The sequence below is a fragment of the Silurus aristotelis genome (assembly GCF_946808225.1).
Source record: "Silurus aristotelis genome assembly, chromosome: 29".
Classification (NCBI taxonomy): Eukaryota; Metazoa; Chordata; class Actinopteri; order Siluriformes; family Siluridae; genus Silurus; species Silurus aristotelis.
The window spans coordinates 1,031,309-1,053,946 of NC_139602.1; the positions used below are offsets into that span (position 1 = coordinate 1,031,309).

The 22,638-nt window shown below is 41.0% G+C and overlaps 1 protein-coding gene across 1 annotated transcript; it reads left to right on the forward strand.

Annotated features, from left to right (window-relative positions):
• The first annotated feature begins 12,260 nt into the window (after positions 1–12,260).
• nr2e1 (nuclear receptor subfamily 2, group E, member 1) lies at positions 12,261–21,996 on the forward strand. The gene is made up of 9 exons (XM_083534890.1): positions 12,261–13,760; positions 16,814–16,959; positions 17,637–17,724; positions 17,855–18,090; positions 18,756–18,902; positions 19,090–19,186; positions 19,494–19,643; positions 19,772–19,877; positions 20,007–21,996. Exons 1-9 carry the CDS (start codon positions 13,703–13,705, stop codon positions 20,167–20,169), a joined length of 1,191 nt encoding a protein of 396 aa, XP_083391016.1. The 5' UTR covers positions 12,261–13,702; the 3' UTR covers positions 20,170–21,996.
• The last annotated feature ends 642 nt before the right edge of the window (positions 21,997–22,638 follow it).

Consider the following 22,638-nt stretch of genomic DNA (forward strand, 5'->3'; position numbering starts at 1 on the left):
TTTTATCTTCTTCTTTTCCATTTTCTTCTTTTTTTCTTTTTCTGATTCATTTGCTTCCTTCTTTTTCGTATTCTTTTTTTTATTGTTCATTCATTCGTTTTTTTTTTACGTGTTCATCTTCATTTCCTTTTCTTCTTATTTATTTTTTCTTTATTTCTTCTTCTTGACTTTTCTTTTTTTTTGTCTTCCTCATCTACTTCCTTTCTTCTTCATTTTTTTGTTCTTCTAATTTCAAGCATGCTGTTTTCATATTATTTTTTATCATCATCATGTTGTTTATTCTTTTACAGCTCCAGAATCCTAAGCTTGAGCTCTTGTGTCTGTACCTCCATCTGTTTCTTCCTGGTCCTCTGGTTTCCTCCTGCTGCCCAAAACAAGTCCCTGGTTGGCGGATTACCGATGTAAATTTTTCCTAAGAACCTAAATGAAGATCTACACCAATTCTTGTAACCACAAGCACATCTTTAATCTGCGATTTATCTGCACGCTGCGTGTACAATACAAGATGATTATCCGAAACTGATGGCTTCTTCTTCTTTTTCTTCTTTCGCCTGCTCCCATTAGGGGTCTCCACAGTGGGTCATCTGTCTCCATACCCCCCTGTCCTCTACATCTGCCTCTTTCACCCCAACTACCTGCATGTCTTCCCTCACCACATCCATAAACCTCCTCCTTGGTCTTCCTCTTTTCTTGCTTCCTGGTGTATCCATCCTCAGCATTCTCCTACTGATATACCCCATGTCCCTCCTCTGCACATGTCCAAACCATCCCAATCTCGCCTCCCTCACCTTGTCTCCAAAATGATGGCTTCATGATTGAGATTTTCCTACAGTAACCCAAAGGTTGCGAGTTCACATCCGAAGATTGGCACGAGAGCCACTACCGGCTCCTTTAACGAGACCCTTAATCTCCAGCTTCTCATCTGAAAGCCTCAATTGGATTTCTGCCTCACTTGTGAGTCACGTTGGAGAAAGGAATCGACAGGATATATAATTGCAAATGATTAAGGATCATAGAGTTTAGGTTTGAGGAGGGAAACTCACAGAGTACAACGGGTTGGTTCTAGAAAGTGCAATATGATGCATGTGTGAGAATAAAGAATATATATATATATATATCACTACTACTATATTTGGATGTGAAAAAAACGAAATTTTCACGTGATCTAGGAGATCCAAAACTGTTCCAGCTCTATGGAGATCTGCTTTTGTATGTATGTGGAAGATCATGAGTGGCCTGCTGTAGAGCTCAAACCCTACACCAGTACCTGACTTATCATATATATATATATATAAATTCAGGAACTGATGCAGGTGAGGAAGTGAGAAGGTCTGGAGTGGTGTTTCAATTTCTGCCAAAGGTGTTCAAGGTGTTTGAGCTCTACATCCTAAATCATAAAATGAACCTCATTTAAAACTGCAGTTTAAAATGTAAGCATGAGCAAATGTGTGTGTGTGTGTGTGTGTGTGTGTGTGTGTGTGTGTGTGTGTGTGTGTGTGTGTGTGTGTGTGTGTGTGTGTGTTTGTGTGTGTGTGTGTGTGTGTGTGTTTGTGTGTGTGTGTGTGTGTGTTTGTGTGTGTGTGTGGTAGCAGCGGGTGGAGAAAGAAGGGGTGTGTGCGGTTTGTAGTGATGACAGGCTGGTCAACACATCTTCAAAAGCTGTTTCTCTGCCTCGCCTCAGGCCTGGAGAAGAGGAGGGGGGTTTCACATGGAGTGTGAGCTTCTCGGCTCCTCAGCTTGCAGCTGGAACATTAGAGATGACTGGGGTCACCACGCTTCACACACACACACACACACACACACACACACACACACTGAGATGCAGGGGTATGGGAATGGCATCTTTTTTTCTGAACACATGCAATAAGTCAAACCAAATCGTTTTTTCCCCCTCCCAGTCCTCTTCTTCTACATATTTTATTTCTCACTTTTAGAACAAACATACTTCAACACACACACACACTCACACACACACACACACACAAACACATATACACACACACACACACACAAACACATATACACAGCACCTCTTTTGCTCGTCTCGAGAGGCGATATGAAAGCTTTCATCGCTCCGATCCCGCGTTTTTTGACACTGTGCAATTTCCGAGCGCTCGCGTCCACAAAAAAATAATTACGGAGTCAAGGTAAACGATCCGCAGGCCCTGATTCTGATTGTGGTAATTGTCATCCACCCTCGAATCAAGCCACTGCAGTCAATGGTCTTTAATGCGAAATTAGTGCCTCTTGATAACTTGCAGTCCGCGGCAATTCCGCAGTCATCAGAGCTAATGGAGACTAGCGACGCCGAATGCGGCGTATTAAGGCCTATTCTCACGTCTCGTACATAGCGAGAGCTGCAAGGCCGGACGGTAAAAGCGGCGTGTTTTTTCCCTTCTCACTGTGTGGTTTGTAGCTTTAGCTCGCCAACTTTAGCGTCGTTAAATGTGGGAAAAAAATTCCATTTGTGATCGTTCCCATCCCCCGTGGTGTGTGTGTGCAAATCTCCATTTATTCCTAGTATTCATGGATTTCTACTAATATTGTGTATTGAAAAGCTCCTGCTTCTTTTACTGAAGTCTTTTGTTTTGTTTACCTATTTCACACTTGTATTTCAGTATTGAGGGTAAATGTTGAGCTCCTTTTCCTTCTTCTTCTTGTCTTCTTCCTTTCTCTCCTTCTCTTTCTATTCCTCTTATTATAATTAGTAGTAGTAGTAATTGTGTTAGTATTAATTTTCTTTCCTCTTTTCCTTCTTCTCCCTTTTTTCCTATTCTTCTTTATCGTTATTAATAGTAATTATATTAGTATTCTTTTTCCTGTCTTCTTCTCCTTGTCTTCCTCTTCTTCATCGCCTTCTTCCTCTCTCTCCTTCTCTTTCTATTCCTCCTATTATAATTGGTAGTGGTAGAAATGTTATTAGTATTCGTTCTCTTCTTTTTCTTCTCCTTACTCTTTCTTTTCCTCATTTTCCGCTACTTATTATTATTATAATTAGTAGTAGTAGTGATTGTGTTAGTATTCTTTACTCTTCTCATTCTTCTACCTTTTTCTAATGTTCTTCTTATTATTGGCATCATTATTAATAGTAATTATATTAGTATTCTTTTCCTGCCTCTTCTTCTTCTTCATCCTCTTTTTCTTCTTCTTCTTCTTCTTCTTATTATTATTATTATTAATAGTAGTAGTAGTAGAAGTATGGATACATGTTGGATTTGGATTTAGGAACTCAGTGGAAGAGAAGGGGTTAATCATTGCCTGTGTGCTTGACCTCGTTTTCTAAACTTGGCCTTCTGGGACAGAGGAGCTGTAAAGTTATGCAGAAGTTATTCTCTGTCTTTTCGGCCCGTCCCTAATCCTCCAAACCCGAGTTCCTTTGGGTGAGCACTGTGCTTCTTTTCTTGTTTGAGACTGGCTATACAACATAAAGTCACAGCGCATTTAATGCTTACTGCAGGATGGGAGTGAGCATTTTACCAATGCCTAGCCTATATTCTCTCTCTCTCTCTCTCTCTCTCTCTCTCTCTCTCTCTCTCTCTCTCTCTCTGTGCGTCGTGTGAGTCCACGACCCCCAAATCCTACCCCTCTTTGCCTCAATGTCTGACCCGAAAGACAAAAAAAAGCCCAAGCCTGATTTCCAGCGCGTCTCTGGGAAATGTCGGAGCCGATAATAGAGATTTCGTTTCCATCTTTTACGCACGACTTGGTTATTGTCGCTTCTGCTTAGTCGCAATTCCTCCTCGGAGATTAAGTCTGACTTCTCCAATCACACCGGCCAAAGTGGCCCGAGCTGAGAAGATGACAGCGCAGGAGGAGAGGAGAATCAGGCTTTCTGATCTTCTGCTTGACGCCTGGTTTGCCAAGTGTTTCCAGTGCAGTCACATAACGCATTGGGGACTATTATTTACTGTTGGTTTTGTTTGTTTGTTTGGTTTTTTTTTTTTTTTTTTATAATTTTCAGATTTAAATAATTTCCACCCCTATTTATAAAGTTCCTATCCTTGGATCGACATTCTGTAGAAACTCCTTCTGAGGACACCAGCGCATCCAAACACTAAAAACTCCAACTTTTCCCAAAACACTTCCAAACTTCCAGGTGATTTTCGCAACACTTAGATTTTATACCTTTCATTTAACCTTTTATTTTTAGTATCATAAACACTTTTTTTTCCTGCTGCAACATCAAACAAAAAAATAAATAAACAGAAAGCAGAAGACTTCTTCATCAAGAGCAGAGAACTCAATACTCACCAAGAGAAATGCAAAAATGAAGTTCACTCGCATTTTCAGCATGTTGTGTGGAACTATGCTTTTTCTAGTAAAAAAATATTCTTCATCCCTTCATCCAATGTTCCAGTCGAATTTTTTGAATTAAGATTACATTACTGGATCGAGATAGATAGATAGATAGATAGATAGATAGATAGATAGATAGATAGATAGATAGATAGATAGATAGATAGATAGATAGATAGATAGATAGATAGATTCTTTTTAAGCCATCATCATCATCATTATCATCATCATTTTTCATCAATTAGAAATATCTGCATACTGAGGTATATAATTATTTTATAATTACATTTTCTGTTTATGTTCATGTCTTGTAAAAAAATTCAAGATAATTACTTCCTGATTAATGCTGGCCACTCCCCCTTTGTATGACGTCACATGCATTGTCGGGATATTTTCATTGTCGAGTTGTTTCCATGAAATAAAATAGAAAGTTGTGGTTTTTACGTGTCGGGGCAGAGAGTAAACGATAAAGAAAGATGTGGCAAAAGTATTGGCGCTCCACGTTTAGGTTTGATTGTTCTTGTGGTGTCTGAAAAGCGTGATGAGGCTGAAACAGAGCATGCTGAGGAAGTGTTTTAATGGTGTTTTGTGTTTCTGAACTCTCAGCTCTGAGACTGGATGATTCCCAAAATGCACAAAGGAGCACAAAGGCAGCATTGACTTCATCATCATGCAGTGGCTCAGCTGATGAAAAAAATAAATAAAAACGACGTGTTTCATAACAACTCACAAACCCCCACTCTGTCCAAAGGCAGAGAACTGGACCTGTAAAAAACTAGTTCAGTAGATATTTTACTGCACAAGGCTTCCTCTACACTGAGGAGTCAAACATGGCACTTTTAAATGACGTTCTTTTATTATAAACTAATCATTAAACACTGGAAATCCAATGCACAAATGCAGACATTATAACTACAGCCTATACACTGTGCAGAAGTCACGTGCACAGAAATGATGTAAATAATGGAACAACACTATATTATAAAGTGCAGCAACCCCAAAACTAACACAATGAGTATTAATCAAAATGATTGGCTGATCTATTTAAAGCATTCCTGTTTTGGACATTTTTTTTCATGCAAATCCCATCAGCATTATTTTACTTTCTTATGAAATAATTAGCTTCTTTTACTGACACACAGACATTGTTGTGTGCGTGAATAATTCATTTTGGTTAAAAGGAAATAAACAAATAAATATAAAATTGGAAAGAAATATTGATTAATTATTTAGTAATAAAATTTTTTTAGCTATTCCTGCTCTTTCATATTTTAATGATGATCTGGAAATAAAATATGGAACATATGGATTTCTGATGGTGTAAAAGAGTATTTAAAGAGAAAAGAAAAATAGCATTTAAGATGGTGTTAATCAAATAAAAAAAAGTGTTTTCTTAAAAAAATAAATAATTAAATAATATTCATAATAATAATTTATTTCAAAATTATGATATTCAAAATTCTACATGATATGTAAAAAAAAAAAAAAAAAAAGAAAATTCGATGTTTGTAGTATTTCTTATACGTTTTAACTTTTTTTTTCACCTCCTCCTGACGCGCGCTCACTTGCGCATAAAGAGAAAAATGTAATAAAAAATTGGCAGGATGTTAATCAAATGAAAAATTGTATTTTCTTTAATTAATAAATTAATTAAACAATTAATTGCTTGAATGTTTCGTTGATTGATTAGTTGGTTGATTGGTTGATTAATATTAATAATAATAATCAAATTCCAAATGAGATTAAAAAAAAAGTATTTCTTATATGTTTTTTCCCTCCTCCTGACGCGCGCTCACGTGTAGTCCGCGTGTGCGCGCTCGCTCCCCCGCTTTGCGCCAATTAAAGCAGAACGTGCAGCGACCGTAATGGGGCCCGGGGCTGATTGTTTTGCGCGAACAACAACAAAAAAAACCCACACATAGGTCCCACCCCTCCGATTAGGAGTCCGGGGGAGGTAAAGGAGGTGTGTGAGGAGATAAAGTGGCGTGGAGAGAAAGAGCGTGAAAGAGGGAGGGTGTGTGTGTGTGTGTGTGTGTGTGTGTGTGTGAGGAAGCTTGTCTTGAAGGGCTTCTAATGTCAAAAGGACAGACAGACAGCTCCTGAGTCAGCGTCACATATAACACATATATGATAGAATGTTCTTACAAAGAAACCTGCATGGATTAAATCAGACCAAGAAGTTTAAATCTGACCCAGAGATCACAAAGGCTAATGAGACCTCCTTCCTTCCAGGAGACTTCATATCAAGGCCTCAGGGCCAGTTTTAACCCCTACAAACATCACCTTACTAAAGTCTACATCACACTGGTAGGACACTGATGTCTACCTGAGGTTTTAGTGCTTAAACTGCCCATAATCCCCCAATGTATATATACTATCTCTTAGTATTATATTCCACATATATATGATTATATATATTTTGGTATAAACCCGGGGTATTGGTATATATATATATAGTGTATATTATAAATTATTATATATATAATGTGCCTTGCATATGTTTTGCGCACATTCACATTTTTTCTTTTTATATAATATATATACCTACATCTATCTATCTATCTATCTATCTATCTATCTATCTATCTATCTATCTATCTATCTATCTATCTATCTATCTATCTATCTATCTTTAGCTCAATCATGATTTTGTCTTGACGTAGAATAGTTGGTAAAGAAAATACATAAATCAGAAATGTTTTTTTTCCCCACATCCTGGAAAAGGTTTAAGTCTCGTAGTTTAAATGAAGAGAAAATGTCACGCCGCAGCTTCCAAAGACGTCCTGCATAACTGTTTACCTCCAACTTTGCAACGTAGGGTGGGTGTCCCAATACTTTGGGCCTAACAATGTATATTATAATTGTAATATAAAAAAGGTGTAACCACATAGACCATATTTTGTGTGTGTGTGTGTGTGTGTGTGTGTGTGTGTGTGTGTGTGTGTGTGTGTGTGTGTGTGTGTGTGTGTGTGTCTTTTAAAATGAAGACCAAAAAGACAAAGATCTGCTATTATGAAGGCCACACGCACACACACACACACACACACACACACACACACACACACACACACACCGCCCTAACTTAATTTTCCAGTAAGAGATGAATCAGTCCCTAGGCCTAATTAAAAATATGTGATGATGATGATGATGATGATGATGATGATGATGATGGTATCGGCTTGTGACTTTTCTAAACGCACTAATGACGCTGATCATGAAAAATAACAAAAGCTAGAAAGCTAGTGTGTGTGTGTGTGTGTGTGTGTGTGTGTGTGTGTGTGTGTGTGTGTGTATGGGTGTATATGAGGCGAAGGGCCCTTTCCTACTGAAAAGGCTTTGGCCGAGATGTAGTAATGTTAACTTCAAGTGGCTCCCTCTTTTCCCTCCTCTCTTCCCAAGGCCCCAGGTTGCCTTTGCATGACATCATCGCCGAAGCATGCCCCCCTGAACCCCCCGTGAATCTCCCCGTCGTCACTCCAATTGAGACTTGCTGCTCTGCAACTCATACGTTTTCTTTCCCGTCTTCTTCCTCTCCCTTTCTTTTCTTCCCCTCCTTCTTTCCTTTCTCTCCCTCCTCTCCTCTGACAATCCCCTCCCCTTTTTTCTTCCTTAACCAGGAGAAGGCATTGTCTTGCAGGCAAGGGCCTGATCAAAAAAAAAAAAAAAGAAGAAGAAAAAAAAGCAGCCCGCCCAAACCGCTCCCTTTCTGTAAATTCAATAAGCCCACCTTAAAGATTTGCCTAATTAATGGATGACATCTTTGGCTAGAGCAGAGGCGAGGTATTTTGCTCGAGCTCGGTCATTGTTGGCCTCCTAATTAACTTTCCCAGGTCAGCTTGGGTCTCAGCAACCTGAGAGTGAAGAGCTCCATTGTGCTAGGAGTTGTAAACTTACTTCTTCTTTTTCGTTTTTTTCCCCTTTTTCCTTTCGCTTCGGCACTTAAAAGGGAAAGCAACTATAGGGAACAGAAAATATCCCATTTAAGGCTTTTGTAAGCGAACTGCCTGCACATGGTCCAATAAAGGAAATCTTTTTAAATAAGCGTCAGTGGTCCTCCCTACAATCCTCCCCTCCTTTCTCCTCTCTTTTCCTCTCCTCTCTTTTCCTCTCCTTTATCGGAGCGACGGGGGAAAGGTTATGAATGATAGCTCGGGTGTCTGACGAGTGAGGGCCAAGGCCCGGGCTTCTGTGTACCATTTGTGTTTGAGGCTTTTAAAGGAATTCGGGTACAAAAGTAAGGAGATGGGAGGGAGGAGATGGGACGGGATGGTAAAGGAAGGGAAGGGGTTTGAGAGAGAAAATAAACTCTACACTCTCTTTCTGGCAACTGTATAATTATGATTCTATGTGAAGAATAGCAAATAAAAGTTGCTACTATAAGAGGAAGTGACACTTATTGGTTCAGACAGTGGTTTTGAAACTTCGGTTTCTGGTGCTCCTCTTCTCAAGATCGGTGATCGACCAATTAATTAATTATCTAACAGATAGAATGCACATCATTAAAAAAAAACTTAATACAAAGACCACAACAGGAACAACCTAAACTGACCTGTTGGAAAACAATGGAGTCCCTTATTAACACCCCTCTTTCTTTATCCACACACACTCACCGTCTGTTCATTCTCTGGTCAAATACAAAAAAAATGGAGCTTCCTCACTTAATGAGAGGGGTGTGATGTTCCCACAGTCAGAAAGGAAGAACAACAGTGGTAGAACCTCCATTAGCCATTAATTTGATGGTGCAGGTTAAACAATTTACACCAGTAATTCTCCCTCTTAAGCGTCCGATATTAGTCAGGAAGATATCAATTGACAAAGCAACAGGTCGTCTTCATTTTTATACACTATATGGACCTGATTATTAGATTTAAATATCACAAATAGTCCCCATTCGCTCTTATGATCAGATCCACTCTTCTGAGAAGATGCCCCACTAGATTTTTGTGAGATTTCATTCAGACACATGGGCGTTAGGAAAATCTGGTCCAGATCTACATCCAACCCATGGAAAGCAGATCTTCATTAAGATGGCTTTATGCACAGGGTCACTGTCATAGATTTATGCTCACGCCGCAACCACAAGGGTGTTAGGAGGCCTGGGGTGGTGTTCCAATTCATCCCAAACATGTTCAATACGGTTTCTCTATAGTAGGCCACTAAAGATCTTTCACAAACATCCAACCCACGGAAAGCAGATCTTCATGCTGGAACAGGTTTGGGTCTCCTGGTTAAGTGAATAATTTCATGCTACCATATTAATCCATAGACATCCAATACATGTGGAACAGTTTGGGGAAGAAGCACATCTGGGTGGGGAGAAGTTAGTAAGGTGTCCCTTTAGTTTAGTATTTTGGGTTAAATATCGTGCAGGACAAATATAATAATAATAAAAAATAAAAAATAAACACTTTATGGATAAAACCAGGTCTTGTGGGTGAGTGTTGTGCTTTTTCTCGTATTTATGTAACACTGCGGATTTCTGTACCTCTTTCCTACCAGGGATCCGTCAAGAACTTGTGGCGATGACCGTGCAGCATTGCATCACGCCGCTATTATTTCAGGATTATTATAATCGCGGTGTGATTGGATAACTTTTGGCAGGCACATCGTTGCTCCAGAATGTTCTATTCATCAACTGTCACGTGAGGACATCAGCAAACCGCGACGCAGACGAGCGGAGGATGAAAGTTACAGTAAAATCATAAAGCCTGGTGATATATTGAACCGTTTGGTGTGAACGGCGCGACGCTCCTCCATCCAGCTGTCATCAAAAAATATATTTAAAAAAATAGCATGATAATGGGAAAGTGAAGAGTGCAAGAGAAATGTCAGGGTTGAAGGTAGTATTATATAGGAGGGGGTTTATGGGTGACCTGAAGCAGGGAGCACGTTCCCCAGGGAGTCCAGAGGCCGACATCAGACCGATTTCAGTGCAGCGACATGATGGCATCTCTGATATTTTAATATTAATGAGCAGCCTCTTCAGCTCAACAGGTGCCAGGGCGGCACGCTACACAATACTAAAGCCTCTCCAGTGTCCTCTATACACATGACCAGCCCAGTTAGGGCCGGTGTGACTTAAAGGGGAAAAAAAAGGAGACGTACAGCGAGCACAAGCAAGAAAGAAAGTCAGCTATTTGAGAAAGAGAGAGAAAGAGAGAGGGAGAGAGAGGAGAAAAAAATAAAGACGAAGGCCCAAAGAAAAGCGATCCTTTTTGAGTCGACTCTCGTGAAGCCGAAAACACGAGGGCCCGATATTTCTCCTCTTCTTCCCAAACCCCCTTGAGAAAGAAATTGACTTTTGTTTGGAGTTTGTGAAAAGTGGGAATCAGGAGCAGGACAATGAGGCTCCCCATGGAGAGGACCCGAGTGAAGCCATCTCAAATCAGTCAGCCAAGGGACCAATTAATCCGGCCATTGTCAGGCCCAAGCCACTGCCAGCACATCAACACATTCACGGCCCATTGTCCCGACCCTCCTGCAGCAGGATTTAGTCCGTCCAACAGCCAGTTTTGTCCGAGCCAGCTCAGGCGGAAGTTTCTCACTGACAATTTGCCCCAAATAGATTTGTCAGAAAGCGTCCATCAACCTGCCAGTTATAAAGTGGGTGAGGTGGGTCTGAGTGAAAGCTTGTTTAGGAGGATGTGCTGTTCCATGTGCAGAGAGCAACACTGCAGGTGTTTGGCAAATGACCATGATGATGATAATGATAATGAATATGCACTCTACTCTAACCGTGTTCAATCTGAACTTTTACAAAAATCACGTTTCATTGGGAAAAAAGGTTCCTCAAGGGAACTCTTTATTGACAGAAAAAGGAAACGAGATCCAGACCCCCAGGAGACGTCTGGATGGTTTCTGAGCTCCTCGTTCCATGAGACGATTTAACTGTTACTTCTCGCCCGAGATCATTTTCAGAGCAGACCTGTATAGCTTAATCCTTTTCCATCCATCCAGCTGTCCGGTGCAACAATGGAATACGTTCTCCACTCAACTTTGAGGACTATGTGAGTAGCTGCATACCAAACAACTAGATACACAATCTGATGGTGCTTTGTCAAAAGATTTTCATTGACTCTTATTGAGAAGAGAGTCAGCAGCCTGACACAAAAAAAGAAGAAGAGAAGAAGATGAAGAAGAAGAAGAAGTAGTGAAAGCAAGCAGCTGGGGCAACCATGATGTTGGTTATGTTTGTGTAAAGACTATCTCTGAATGACAGGATTAGAGAGAGTTAAGGAGATTACTACCAGCGGACCACCCCACCCCAACACACACACACACACACACACACACACACACACACACACACACACACACACACACACACACACACACACACAGAGTTGTGTTACCATACTCATGAGGACCTTTCACTGACATAATTATCAATGGAGGCAATTAATGTTAATGAATTATGTCTATTTCTGAGTGGATCCGCTGAACCTTATTCTCAAAAATTCTATTTTACATTTTAAGATAAAAAAAAAAAAAGATTTATTTATTTATTTAGTCTTTGTTATTTTGACAAGTAAAATCTTCATACTCTGATATTTCTACAGGGAAAGAGAAATATTTCAGGCATGACAATTATAGTGAGTTTTTTTTTTAAATACATTTTTTCCTACTATTTTTTTTTCCTACTATTTATTTATTTGGTAATTGTGTATTTCCAGAAGTCGAACGTGTAAATTCCAACCTGTGCACGCGCATTTAGTCACCTGTCATGCCATGCTTATTTCTTTTTAAGGGCTCATTAACAGAAAAGAAAGAAAGAAAGAAAAAAAGAAAAAAAAAAAGAAAAGCGAAAGCACACGACAATGCCTAATTGCAATTGGATACGCCCTCGGACGCGGGGTCGCTTGGACCAAAGCACCCGAGACTTTAGGGACTCCCCATATGGCCCCTGTGGGATCTGGTGTGGGAATTCGCGTCGTGGAAAAAAAAAAAAAAAGCAGGAGCGCACCGACACCCGAGCTGCGAAGGCGTTTGAGGAACGCGTGTGCACAGTTACGCCGTTCATTCTGCGCGCAATGGATCGATCAGAGTTCACGGGTGAAAATACTGACCCGGTGATAAACTCTGGATTCGGGAGTGAGAGAGAAAGATATAGAGAAAGACGTTCGTTTTGGTGATGCCTGGCGCGCACACGCGCAGAGCACGCGTCAGAGCAGCGCATTTACGCACGTCCCTTAACGCGCTCTGCTCCTTACCCTAGCACGAATTCCAAACCGGAAATGGTGAGGGAAAAAAAAGGAAAAGAAAGAGAAAGAAAGCTTTGTCGCTTATAAGTAGCCATGTAACACCTGACACGGGCATGCCAAGGCGCGCGCAACAGGTGCCCGCGCACACGGCGTGCCAGCGTCGCAGACAAGACGCCGCGTGGATCAGCGTCGGGGGGTAGGGGAGGGGGCTTGGACGACTCGCGCACAGGTCGCCCGTCGTCGGCACGTAGTAAACTTTTTTGTAAACCGATCCCGGAGACGCAACGCTCGTGGCGAAGAGAAGGATAACGAGGCAGTGGATGGAGGTCCGTGCGCGTGTGTCGGTCTGCTTTAGTGAGCAGATCAAAACACCACTGCTTCCACCACTCGTTCCATCACTCCTTCTTCCACCACTCCTCCAATCATTACTTCCACCTCTCCTTCCATCGCTCCTTCCTCGGACAACTGACGTCATGCGCAAACGGAACGCAGAGTAGAAAGCCTAAGTGGGCAAAGGAGGTCGGGCTCTCCTCCCACCCGCCTTCTCTCTCTCTCTCTCCCTCTCTCTCTCGCTCTCCATCTCCCCCCCCTTCCTCCCTCTCTCTCTCTCCCTCCTCCAGTACTTCTCATACATATTACCAAAGCCTTTAATCTGACGGCACACATCACAAAGTCAGCTTCAGGCTTCAGGCTTCCCCGCATTTCTTAGCTCGTGCGAGTGTGTATTTGCGTGTTTATGTGCGCGGGCGCGCGTATGTGTGTGTGTGTTGCGTGTTTCCCCCCCACCCCCGCAACTTGGCTTTAGGTTCGTGTCTGAGGTTTTGCCAAGGTACCTGGGCACACACACACGCGCGCACACACACACACACACACACACACACACACACACACACACACACACACACACACACACACACACACACACTGGTACACGTAGCAGTTTATCTCTGCATGGAGAACCTGCCTGGACATCCCCCGGAGTTTAATGTGATCCGTCTGCAGTCATCGCAAACTCACGTGAAAGAGGAAAGGTGGAAAAAACAGGGTGGATAAAAACAAATCTTGAGAGACTGAAACCAGCTGCCGGACAGTGCAGGTTACAATTTTTAAAACAAAAAAAACCTAAAAAGAGCAACCAAAAAAAAAAAAAAAATATTGTAAAATCTTGGTGTCTGGAAGAGTTTCGGGTGAACCTGAAGGCCAGGATGAGCAAAGCTGCCAGTTCAACAAGTGGCTGTTTGGATATTTTAAACGTCAAATCCAGTAAGTAAATCCACTTTTACTCTTTTTACACAAATCAGACACAACATCAGCATCGTGTAATACAGATGTATTTGTAGAAAACAAAATGAGTAGGGGGGCAAATATATTTGCTTGACTCAATTTCTTGGATGAAGTTCGAACCTGATGACTTTCCAGGTCCTTATGACCTCCCTGTCGGTGTGTCTCACAGATTAAAATAAAGTTGATCTTATCAAAAATAATTTTTTTGTCGAGAATGCTTAACTGTGATTTACTGATTATTGCTGCAGCTGTATTTTGCTTAATTCGGGTTTATTGTGTATGCTGGTGTGTGCGTGTGTGCGTGTGCGTGTGTGTGTGTGTGTGTGTGTGTGTGTGTGTGTGTGTGTGTGTGTGTGGGTGCACCTGTCAATTCGTTTTTCGAGGCAATGAAACATGCAAGTACGATGCAATAATATATATATATATATATATACAAACAAACAATAAAAAAACAATAATTGCATTATAATTTGCGTAGTTATTATGTTATTAAAAAAAAAGAAATCCGTCGAAAATATATTTCAAGAAAAATAATTACAGAATATACCACACACACGGTGTTCCAAAATTATATAAATACACACATTTAACAGCTTTATGTAAATGATTCGGGATTTTTATAAATTATTATTTAATTTAAAAAATACAAATAAAAAATGAGTGCGCTGTCGGGTGTTTAAAAAATCCAATCAGCGCATACGGGAATTAATGGAGTAAAAGTTTCGAAAGTTTTTGGCATTTAAGCGCATGTTCACTGTCAAAAACTTGGATGCAAAAATACCAAAATGGTTTCTAAATAGAGAAAATTTGTTAAATATGTATACATTTTTAAAGATATTTTACCTGGTAATTTTTTTTCTCTCTAAGCTGTTTTTATTAGAATTTATTAGAAACAAAAACTTATGAGTTCATGGCGAGTTAAATTCTCGTGATAATCACTGTATATGTGTTCTTAATAAAATAATAACAATAACAACAACAATAATGATAATAATAATAATAATAATAATAATAATAATAATAATAATAACAATAATAATGATAATAATAATAATAATAATAACAATAATAATGATAATAATAATAATAATAATAATAATAATAATAATAACAATAATAATGATAATGATAATAATAATAATGCAAACTCCCAGTGCGTGTAAATTTCCCAGCTAAAGCCAGGAGCTGATCAGGAATGATTTCTAATAAAATTACTTCGAGTAATTACAACCCATTTCTTCCCTTTTCTTTTTTTTTCTTTCTTTTTTTTTACACCTGAAGCAACCCCGTCTTCTGTAACACTGACTGGAAAATGATAGTCTGAACACGCAACTTGATGTAAACTGTGCGTAAAGCACGAAAAGAGATTATTAGATAGATAGATAGATAGATAGATAGATAGATAGATAGATAGATAGATAGATAGATAGATAGATAGATAGATAGATAGATAGATAGATAGATAGATAGATAGATAGATAGATAGATAGATAGAAAAAAACCTGCAACATCTCGCATTTCGTATTTCTGTTTTTTTTTTTAAACAAATTTTAATAAAAGAAAAAATGCAAACAAGGTAGCAAGTGCGTTAAATATTTTTCCCAAACTTATTGAGAATCGGAAATAATAATAATAATGATTATAATAATAATATTTATAATAATAATAATAATAATAATAATAATTAAATCGCATTATATTTGCCTAATTCGAGAAAATATAAAAAAACAAAAATTCGGGTCAAAACTGAAACTCGGATTAGTTTTGTAGAATAATTGTAGCTTCTCTTGAATTGTATCACAGTAATCACTTTGAAAGTGGTTAATAATGTTATTGTGTGATTGTAATGAAAAATTAGAGGTCAAATTTGTTTTTTAATTTTTAATTTTTTTTTTTAAACCAAAAAAAAAAAAATTGTTTCGGAGTGAACACTCCAGAAAGCGATTTTTTTTTTCTATCAGCACGCCTCTTCCCCCCCCCCCCACCCAAAAAAAGAAAAAGAAAAAAAAAAAAAAACAAGAAAAAGAAACAGAAAGCAGAAAGTCATTGTTTTGCCCTGAATGCTTGCTGAGCTTTATCTGAATTCCCATGCTACCGTTTTCAGGACGGGTCAGTGCAGAATCAATGAGCAGGTGGACATATGTCAGTAATTACACGGCCGTTTCTCTAAACGACACCCCCACCTCCTCTCCATATACATGCAAATACACCTCCATTAACGGATTTAAATACGGGGGGGGGGGATGGATGGGTGGATGGAGAGATGGATGAAGGGGGGGTGGAGTAAAAGTTTTATACACACTCACACAAGAAGAGGAAAGAAAGAAAAAAAACATCACAATTTCATTTAGTCCATCCTCATTTGCATGCACTTCATTGGAGGCGCGTATTGACTCCCGCTCCGGCGTGTCCCTCCGGTAATCCGCGGGGCCGCAGACAGCGCGCAGAAAGGCAGCTGTCGAGCTTCATTATGAAGGCAGCACTGGCAAGCTTGTTCACATTGGTCCAGTCAGACGAGCCTCAATAGGGGGAAATCATTAAGTTAACACTTTCCCCCTAATGTCGCCTTTTGTGCCCGCGAGCCCCATTGTTTTATTGGGGAAGAAAACCTGCGGCACTGAGGAGCTTCACGCAAAAAAAAACGCACCATCAGATATATACACCCCTGGGGGCTGAATTCCCACAGGCACGGGGCTGCTGAAGAACCTGTGCTTGGTCTGAAATCATGTCTTTCGAATGGGAGCTTCATATCATAACCATACATAGCTATTATTAATTATTATTATTACTATTATTATTATTATTGTGGTTGTTGTTATTATTATTATTAATCATATTATACTACAATAATTTCTCGGAACACTACTAAATATTTCAGAAACATTTGTTGTGCATGCAAAAATTATTATTATTATACAAAACTGTCTGAAAATATTACTAAAGTTTTTATTACATATGTGTGTGTGTGTGTGTGTGTGTGTGTGTGTGTGTGTGTGTGTGTGTGTTTGCTTGTTTTGTTTTTTTTATTACAGGTCGCATCCTGGATATACCGTGCAAAGTATGTGGTGACCGAAGTTCAGGGAAACACTATGGAGTGTACGCTTGTGATGGATGCTCTGGATTCTTCAAGAGGAGCATACGAAGAAACAGGACGTACGTCTGCAAATCTGGCACACAGGTGAGTCCTTCTTTTTTAATGCAGAGAGAGAGGGTGAGAAAGAGAGAGAGAGAGAGAGAGAGAGAGAGAGAGAGAGAGAGAGAGAGAGAGAGAGAGAGAGAGTGAGAAAGAGAGAGTGAGAAAGAGAGAGAGAGAGAGAGAGAGAGAGAGAGAGAGAGTGAGAAAGAGAGAGAGAGAGAGAGAGAGAAAAAGAGAGAGAGAGAGATAGAGAGTGTGTGTGTGTGTGTGTGTGTGTGTGTGTGTGTGTGTGTGTGTGTGTGTGTGTGTGTGTGTGTGTGTGTTAAGTAATTTGCAGCCCCTCGTGGTGTTTCCTCGAAGGAAGAGGCTGCGTCTATTTCCAAAATAATTGAAAGATTATCCGAGGAGAGTGAGAAAGCCTCCTCCCGGGCCTTTGAGGGCCCTTTGGTGGGTCTAGTGTAACAGGTGTAATCCAATCTAACTGGCTGGATTTGAGAGCGGTAGGCGGGAATGAGATTATTGGCCAAGCGGCAGGGGAGCGAGTCAATGGCCGTCATTAGTGCACCATTTCACCCCCCTCCATACCTGTGGAGTGTCTCCCTCCCCTCTTTAGAAGATGTCTCTCTCTCTCTCTCTCTCTCTCTCTCTCTCTCTCTCTCTCTCTCTCTCAGATCCTTTCGCGTCTCTAATTCCTCCTTTTTTTCCTCTCCTGCGTTTAGGGAGGCTGTCCGGTGGATAAGACGCACAGGAACCAGTGCCGAGCCTGTCGCTTGAAGAAGTGCCTGGAAGTGAACATGAACAAAGATGGTGAATAGATGAACTGATCCATTGAGAATCTGTTCCATGCTTTCAATCCTATACACTTGTAGAACATCTTTCTTTATTTCCTCCCCAAATTTTGTCTCCTTCCCCTTCGGTTTGGTGCGGTCCGATCCAGCCGTGCAGCACGAGCGAGGCCCGAGGACGTCGACCATCCGCAAGCAAGTGGCTCTTTACTTTCGGGGACACAAGGAGGTGAACGGATCCTCGTCCCACTTTCCCAGCACATCAATCCCTGGCTTGCACTTCTTCACCACAGTCACTCAACTCGAGACTCACAGCCTGGAATTAAACACCGTTCCAAACACTCCGGAGCGCCAGGGCATGGTGGGGCTCGCTCAGCCTACTCCCAAAGTAAGCTAGATATAAGTGTGTGACTAAAGACAAACATATACACATTATTTATATCTACATTTTATATATATATATACACACACAAGGCGGTATCAAAAAGTTTTAAGACTAGGTCCGTCTAAAAGAAAGTACTATATTTATTTATGTTTACATCACCTTCAAAATAGTCCCAGCGTTCCTGACAATTCTGGAATGTGTCCAGGAAGTCTTCTTTTTAAAGCATGTCAGCACTTTCTGGGATTTGCGCCGGATTTCCGCAATGGTGTCAAAACGCGACCTTTTTTCATCGTCGGGAAGTGGGCGTAGACAGCAGGAGCCAAATATGACGAGTAGGGTGAACGCGGAAGTGATATCACGTTGTTTTCGGCAAGAAACTCACATGTGAAGAGAGCATAGTGACAGGGTGCGCACGTGGTCAGAACACCCCCAGCCCCCGATGTACACGTCTTTTTGCTCAGACTTGTGAAGATCGGTGCTCCCTGTGACTGTGCGTTCAGCCTTGAGCTGCCTTCTGTTTCCGTGTTGCAAATCTAGTCTTGAAGATGTTTGATACTAACTATATATAAATATAAATACATATTGAATGAGTGTATGAGCAGTATTGATTTCCTCGATCTTGCTGGTTCATTCCTGTCTGATAAACCTAATTATGGTCTCCTCTGCAGTATCCACATGAAGTCAGCGGAACGCCCATGTACCTGTACGAGGTGGCCACAGAGTCCGTGTGCGAATCCGCCGCTCGGCTCCTGTTCATGAGCATTAAATGGGCCAAGAGTGTTCCGGCTTTCTCCACACTCCCTTTACAGGATCAGGTAGCAAACTAACAAAAGACTAAATGACAAAGGAAAGAAATGTGTGTGTGTGTGTGTGTGTGTGTGTGTGTGTGTGTGTGTGTGTGTGTGTGTGTGTGTGTGTGTGTGTGTGTGTGTGTGTGTGTGTGTGTGTGTGTGTGTGGAAAAGTCTGATTTCTTATCCCTGATCATAATTTACATTCTGCAGTTGATCCTATTAGAGGACGCCTGGAGAGAGCTGTTCGTTCTGGGGGTAGCGCAGTGGTCCATTCCCGTGGACTCCAACACTCTGCTTGCTGTTTCAGGTACAATATTTCATTTTAGATATCTGGACTAAAATTTTGTGGACACCTGATTATAATAATGGTGCTTTTTGGACATCCCATTCCACAATGAGTTCCACATTCCACTCCATTTGCTCTTATATTGAGCTCCACTCTTCTGGGAAGATGTTCCAGGGGGTGTTAATAAAGTCAGGTTTTGCTGTATGTGAGGAAGTGAGGAGGCCTTTAGTGCCATTTAAATGCAGTCCAAAAAGTCATCAATAGGGTTTGATATCCACATTACTAGATTTCCAAAACTCATAAGCGAGGATCCTCTGCGTTCCTTCAGGTATGACGACAGAAAACACAGAGTCCCAGAGGCTAAACAAGGTGGTCTCAGAGATCCAGGCTCTGCAGGAAGTGGTGACGCGTTTCCGGCAGCTGCGGTTGGACGCCACGGAATTCGCCTGCCTAAAGTGCATCGTGACTTTTAAAGCTGGTAGGTTTCGAGCTACCGCGTTCTCGCAACTTAAATCGTCGTCCTCAAATTGTAAAGTAGAAATGTATATGTACGTATGCGTAGCCTAAATGACCTCCTGAAGTTCGTTTTGTTGGTTTATGGCGCAGTTCCGACGCACAGCGGAGCCGAACTGAGGAGTTTCCGAAACGCGAGCGCCATCGCGGCGCTCCAGGACGAAGCCCAGCTCACGCTCAACAGCTACATTCACACCAGGTACGTTAGCGATAGTTTCCGTTCGGTTTGCTGACACTGGTGACTCCTTCCTTGAATGCTAAACGGATAGCAACAACGATAGGATTTTCCCAAATTCGATAGAAACCTTGTGGGTTTTTTCTGTTCTAGGTACCCGACTCAGCCGTGTCGCTTCGGGAAGCTGCTCCTGCTTTTGCCGGCACTGCGCTCCATCAGCGCGTCTACGATCGAAGAAGTGTTCTTCAGGAAGACGATCGGAAACGTTCCCATCACACGGCTTCTCTCTGACATGTACAAATCAAGTGACATTTGAGCTTTTTTTTTTTTTTTTGAGAGGACTTTTTATGACAATGAAATATAAAAAAAAAATAAAATCCTAGATGGAAAAGTGACACCATCAAGTAACACAACCTGACTTACGACAATTATAGAGAAGGAGAACGGCTTAGTATGCTCCCGGAAACATCTCTCTCTCTCTCTACAGACGGCTCAAAAGAAAGCAGGAATAAAGACTGAACGAGTTCTGTTCTCTGATGCCGGTCTGAAGGATGCCTCGGGATGCCTAATTCCCATCTAATCTTTTTTTTTTTTAAACTTAAAATACCTACTTATCGAGAAAACGTTTGTGATTCGTTTCCCCCCCAAACAATCAGACAATTATAATCAGCTTTTGGACCAATGACCAATTGTTTTTTTTGTGTTTTGTTGTTTTTTGTTGTTGTTGACTCGTTGAGAGCTGCGGGTGAAACCATGTCGCTTTTGGCGACGTACACTGTGTTGCCAAAAGTATTCGGACACACAGCCATATGTGCTTCTTCACCAAACTCTTACCAGAAAGACGGAGGCATGCAGTTGATTTGGACAATGAAATTTTCCTTTAATTCCACTTCCGGCCTGGAGTGGCAGCATAGTTTACACACACACATATATATATACATACTGCCTCGCCAAAAGTATTGGGACACCTGACTTCTCCAGCCATGTTTGGTTCTTCTCCAAAACCATTCCCACAAAGCATAACGATGCACCTGCACAGCTCCATGACTTATCTGCTTTTTATAGGCTGGATGTGAGTGTGGAAGATCTTGAGTGGCCTCCTATAGAGCTCCAACCCTTTGGAACACCTTTGAGATTCATTTTTACACGGTGACTTCACCTCACTTCCTCACCTACATCAGTATCGGACTTTACTAAGTGGCCAAATGAAATCTCACACATCTGGAACATCTTCCAATGGGTTGGATGTGTGTAAAAGATCTTGAGTGTCCTTGCTATAGAGCTCAAACCCATTGGGATGAATTGGAACACTGGCCCGGAGCACAAATCCGCAACAAAATCTAGTGGAACATCTTCCCAGAAGATCCTTGTTCATAAGAGCAAAATGAGACTCAATGTGGAACAGGATGTTTAAAAGGAAGCTTCATTCTTATGGTCAGCTGTCAAACTTTTGGCAATATAGTGTAGGGGTCCAATAAAAGATGCGGATGGAGACATGAGACAGGTTTTTAAACATGGTGCTGAAATCCAAAAGCTTGTATACCTAAAGTGGTGGATCCTACATCTCCTGAACATTCGAAGCCAAGGCTCATATCGAGTAATCAGGACGAAATCGAGGACTAGCAGGAGGACATCAAAGGACATTTCTTTATGAACAAATAACTACATCTGCGAAGAACTTTGTGGGTCAGCATCAAGCAGAGGGACTTGAACATCTCTTCAAATGTGCAGTAACTCGAAGATGCATAGGAGTTCAAAGCTGCTGAGAAACAACCCATTTCTCAACGCTGTGGTCGGAATAGATCAGACCTCGTTCTGAAGAAAAGTCGGACTCCTCCAACCCTTCTCCTCTCCTCTTCTCCACCAGCACATGTGGAACATCTCAAAGCTACATCCTTTACAACCATACTTTCTCAATACAAAAATGAAATCTGCCTGTTTTTTTTTTTTTCTCTCTCCAAAATTTTTGAATCTTATTTTCATGTAGTTACTAACAAACGTCCGGAAACATGTTCAGCACTTGTCTTTTTTTTCTTTTTGTAGCTTGTAAATATATTCCTTGTTGTAAAAAGTATTACATTTGTGCAAAATTGTCTAAATATTAGAATAAATATTGAATATTAAAAAAATCCCAAATCTGAAATCTTCATACTTCAGATTTTGTGTGTGTGTGTGTGTGTGTGTGTGTGTGTGTGTGTGTGTTTGTTACCAGTCATACATAGTAAAAAAGCTCCAGATAAAAAAAAATAAAATCCTCCCCTTCCCCGAAAACCGCAGCCTCTAAACTCCTACTAAACAAGGCCATAGAGAGGTTCATGTCTGGCTTGGAGTGCATATTGAACCATCTCTGCTACAATACGCCCAGACCTTGAGTTAAGTTGCTGTTCCTCGGGCTTCGAGCACTCTTTAATAAATCAAGGGCTTCGGCCAAATTGCATTTTTTAATCTTTTAAAATTTTTTGGGAGCGCTGAAGCGGCACAATGGGGAAAGAATCATGATTGCAGATGACAATGTTCAATCCAATTTAGCTTCTCCCTTTAATGCGCTCTGCACCGGCGTGGAGCGAAACGCAAGGTTACAGGGACCAAACGCATGCACCTCCTGCCCGAGTCTCCTTCGAAACGTCAAGCTGTTGTGTAAACATCAACCTTTTAACTGGCGCACAGCATCATATTTCCATATACTCGATTTTCTTGTGCGCTGTTACAGCCGAGCGCGCATGAGGTGACCTATCCAGACTCTTCTCTGTTCTGGCTCCGAGGAGGTCAATAAACCTGCCCTAGA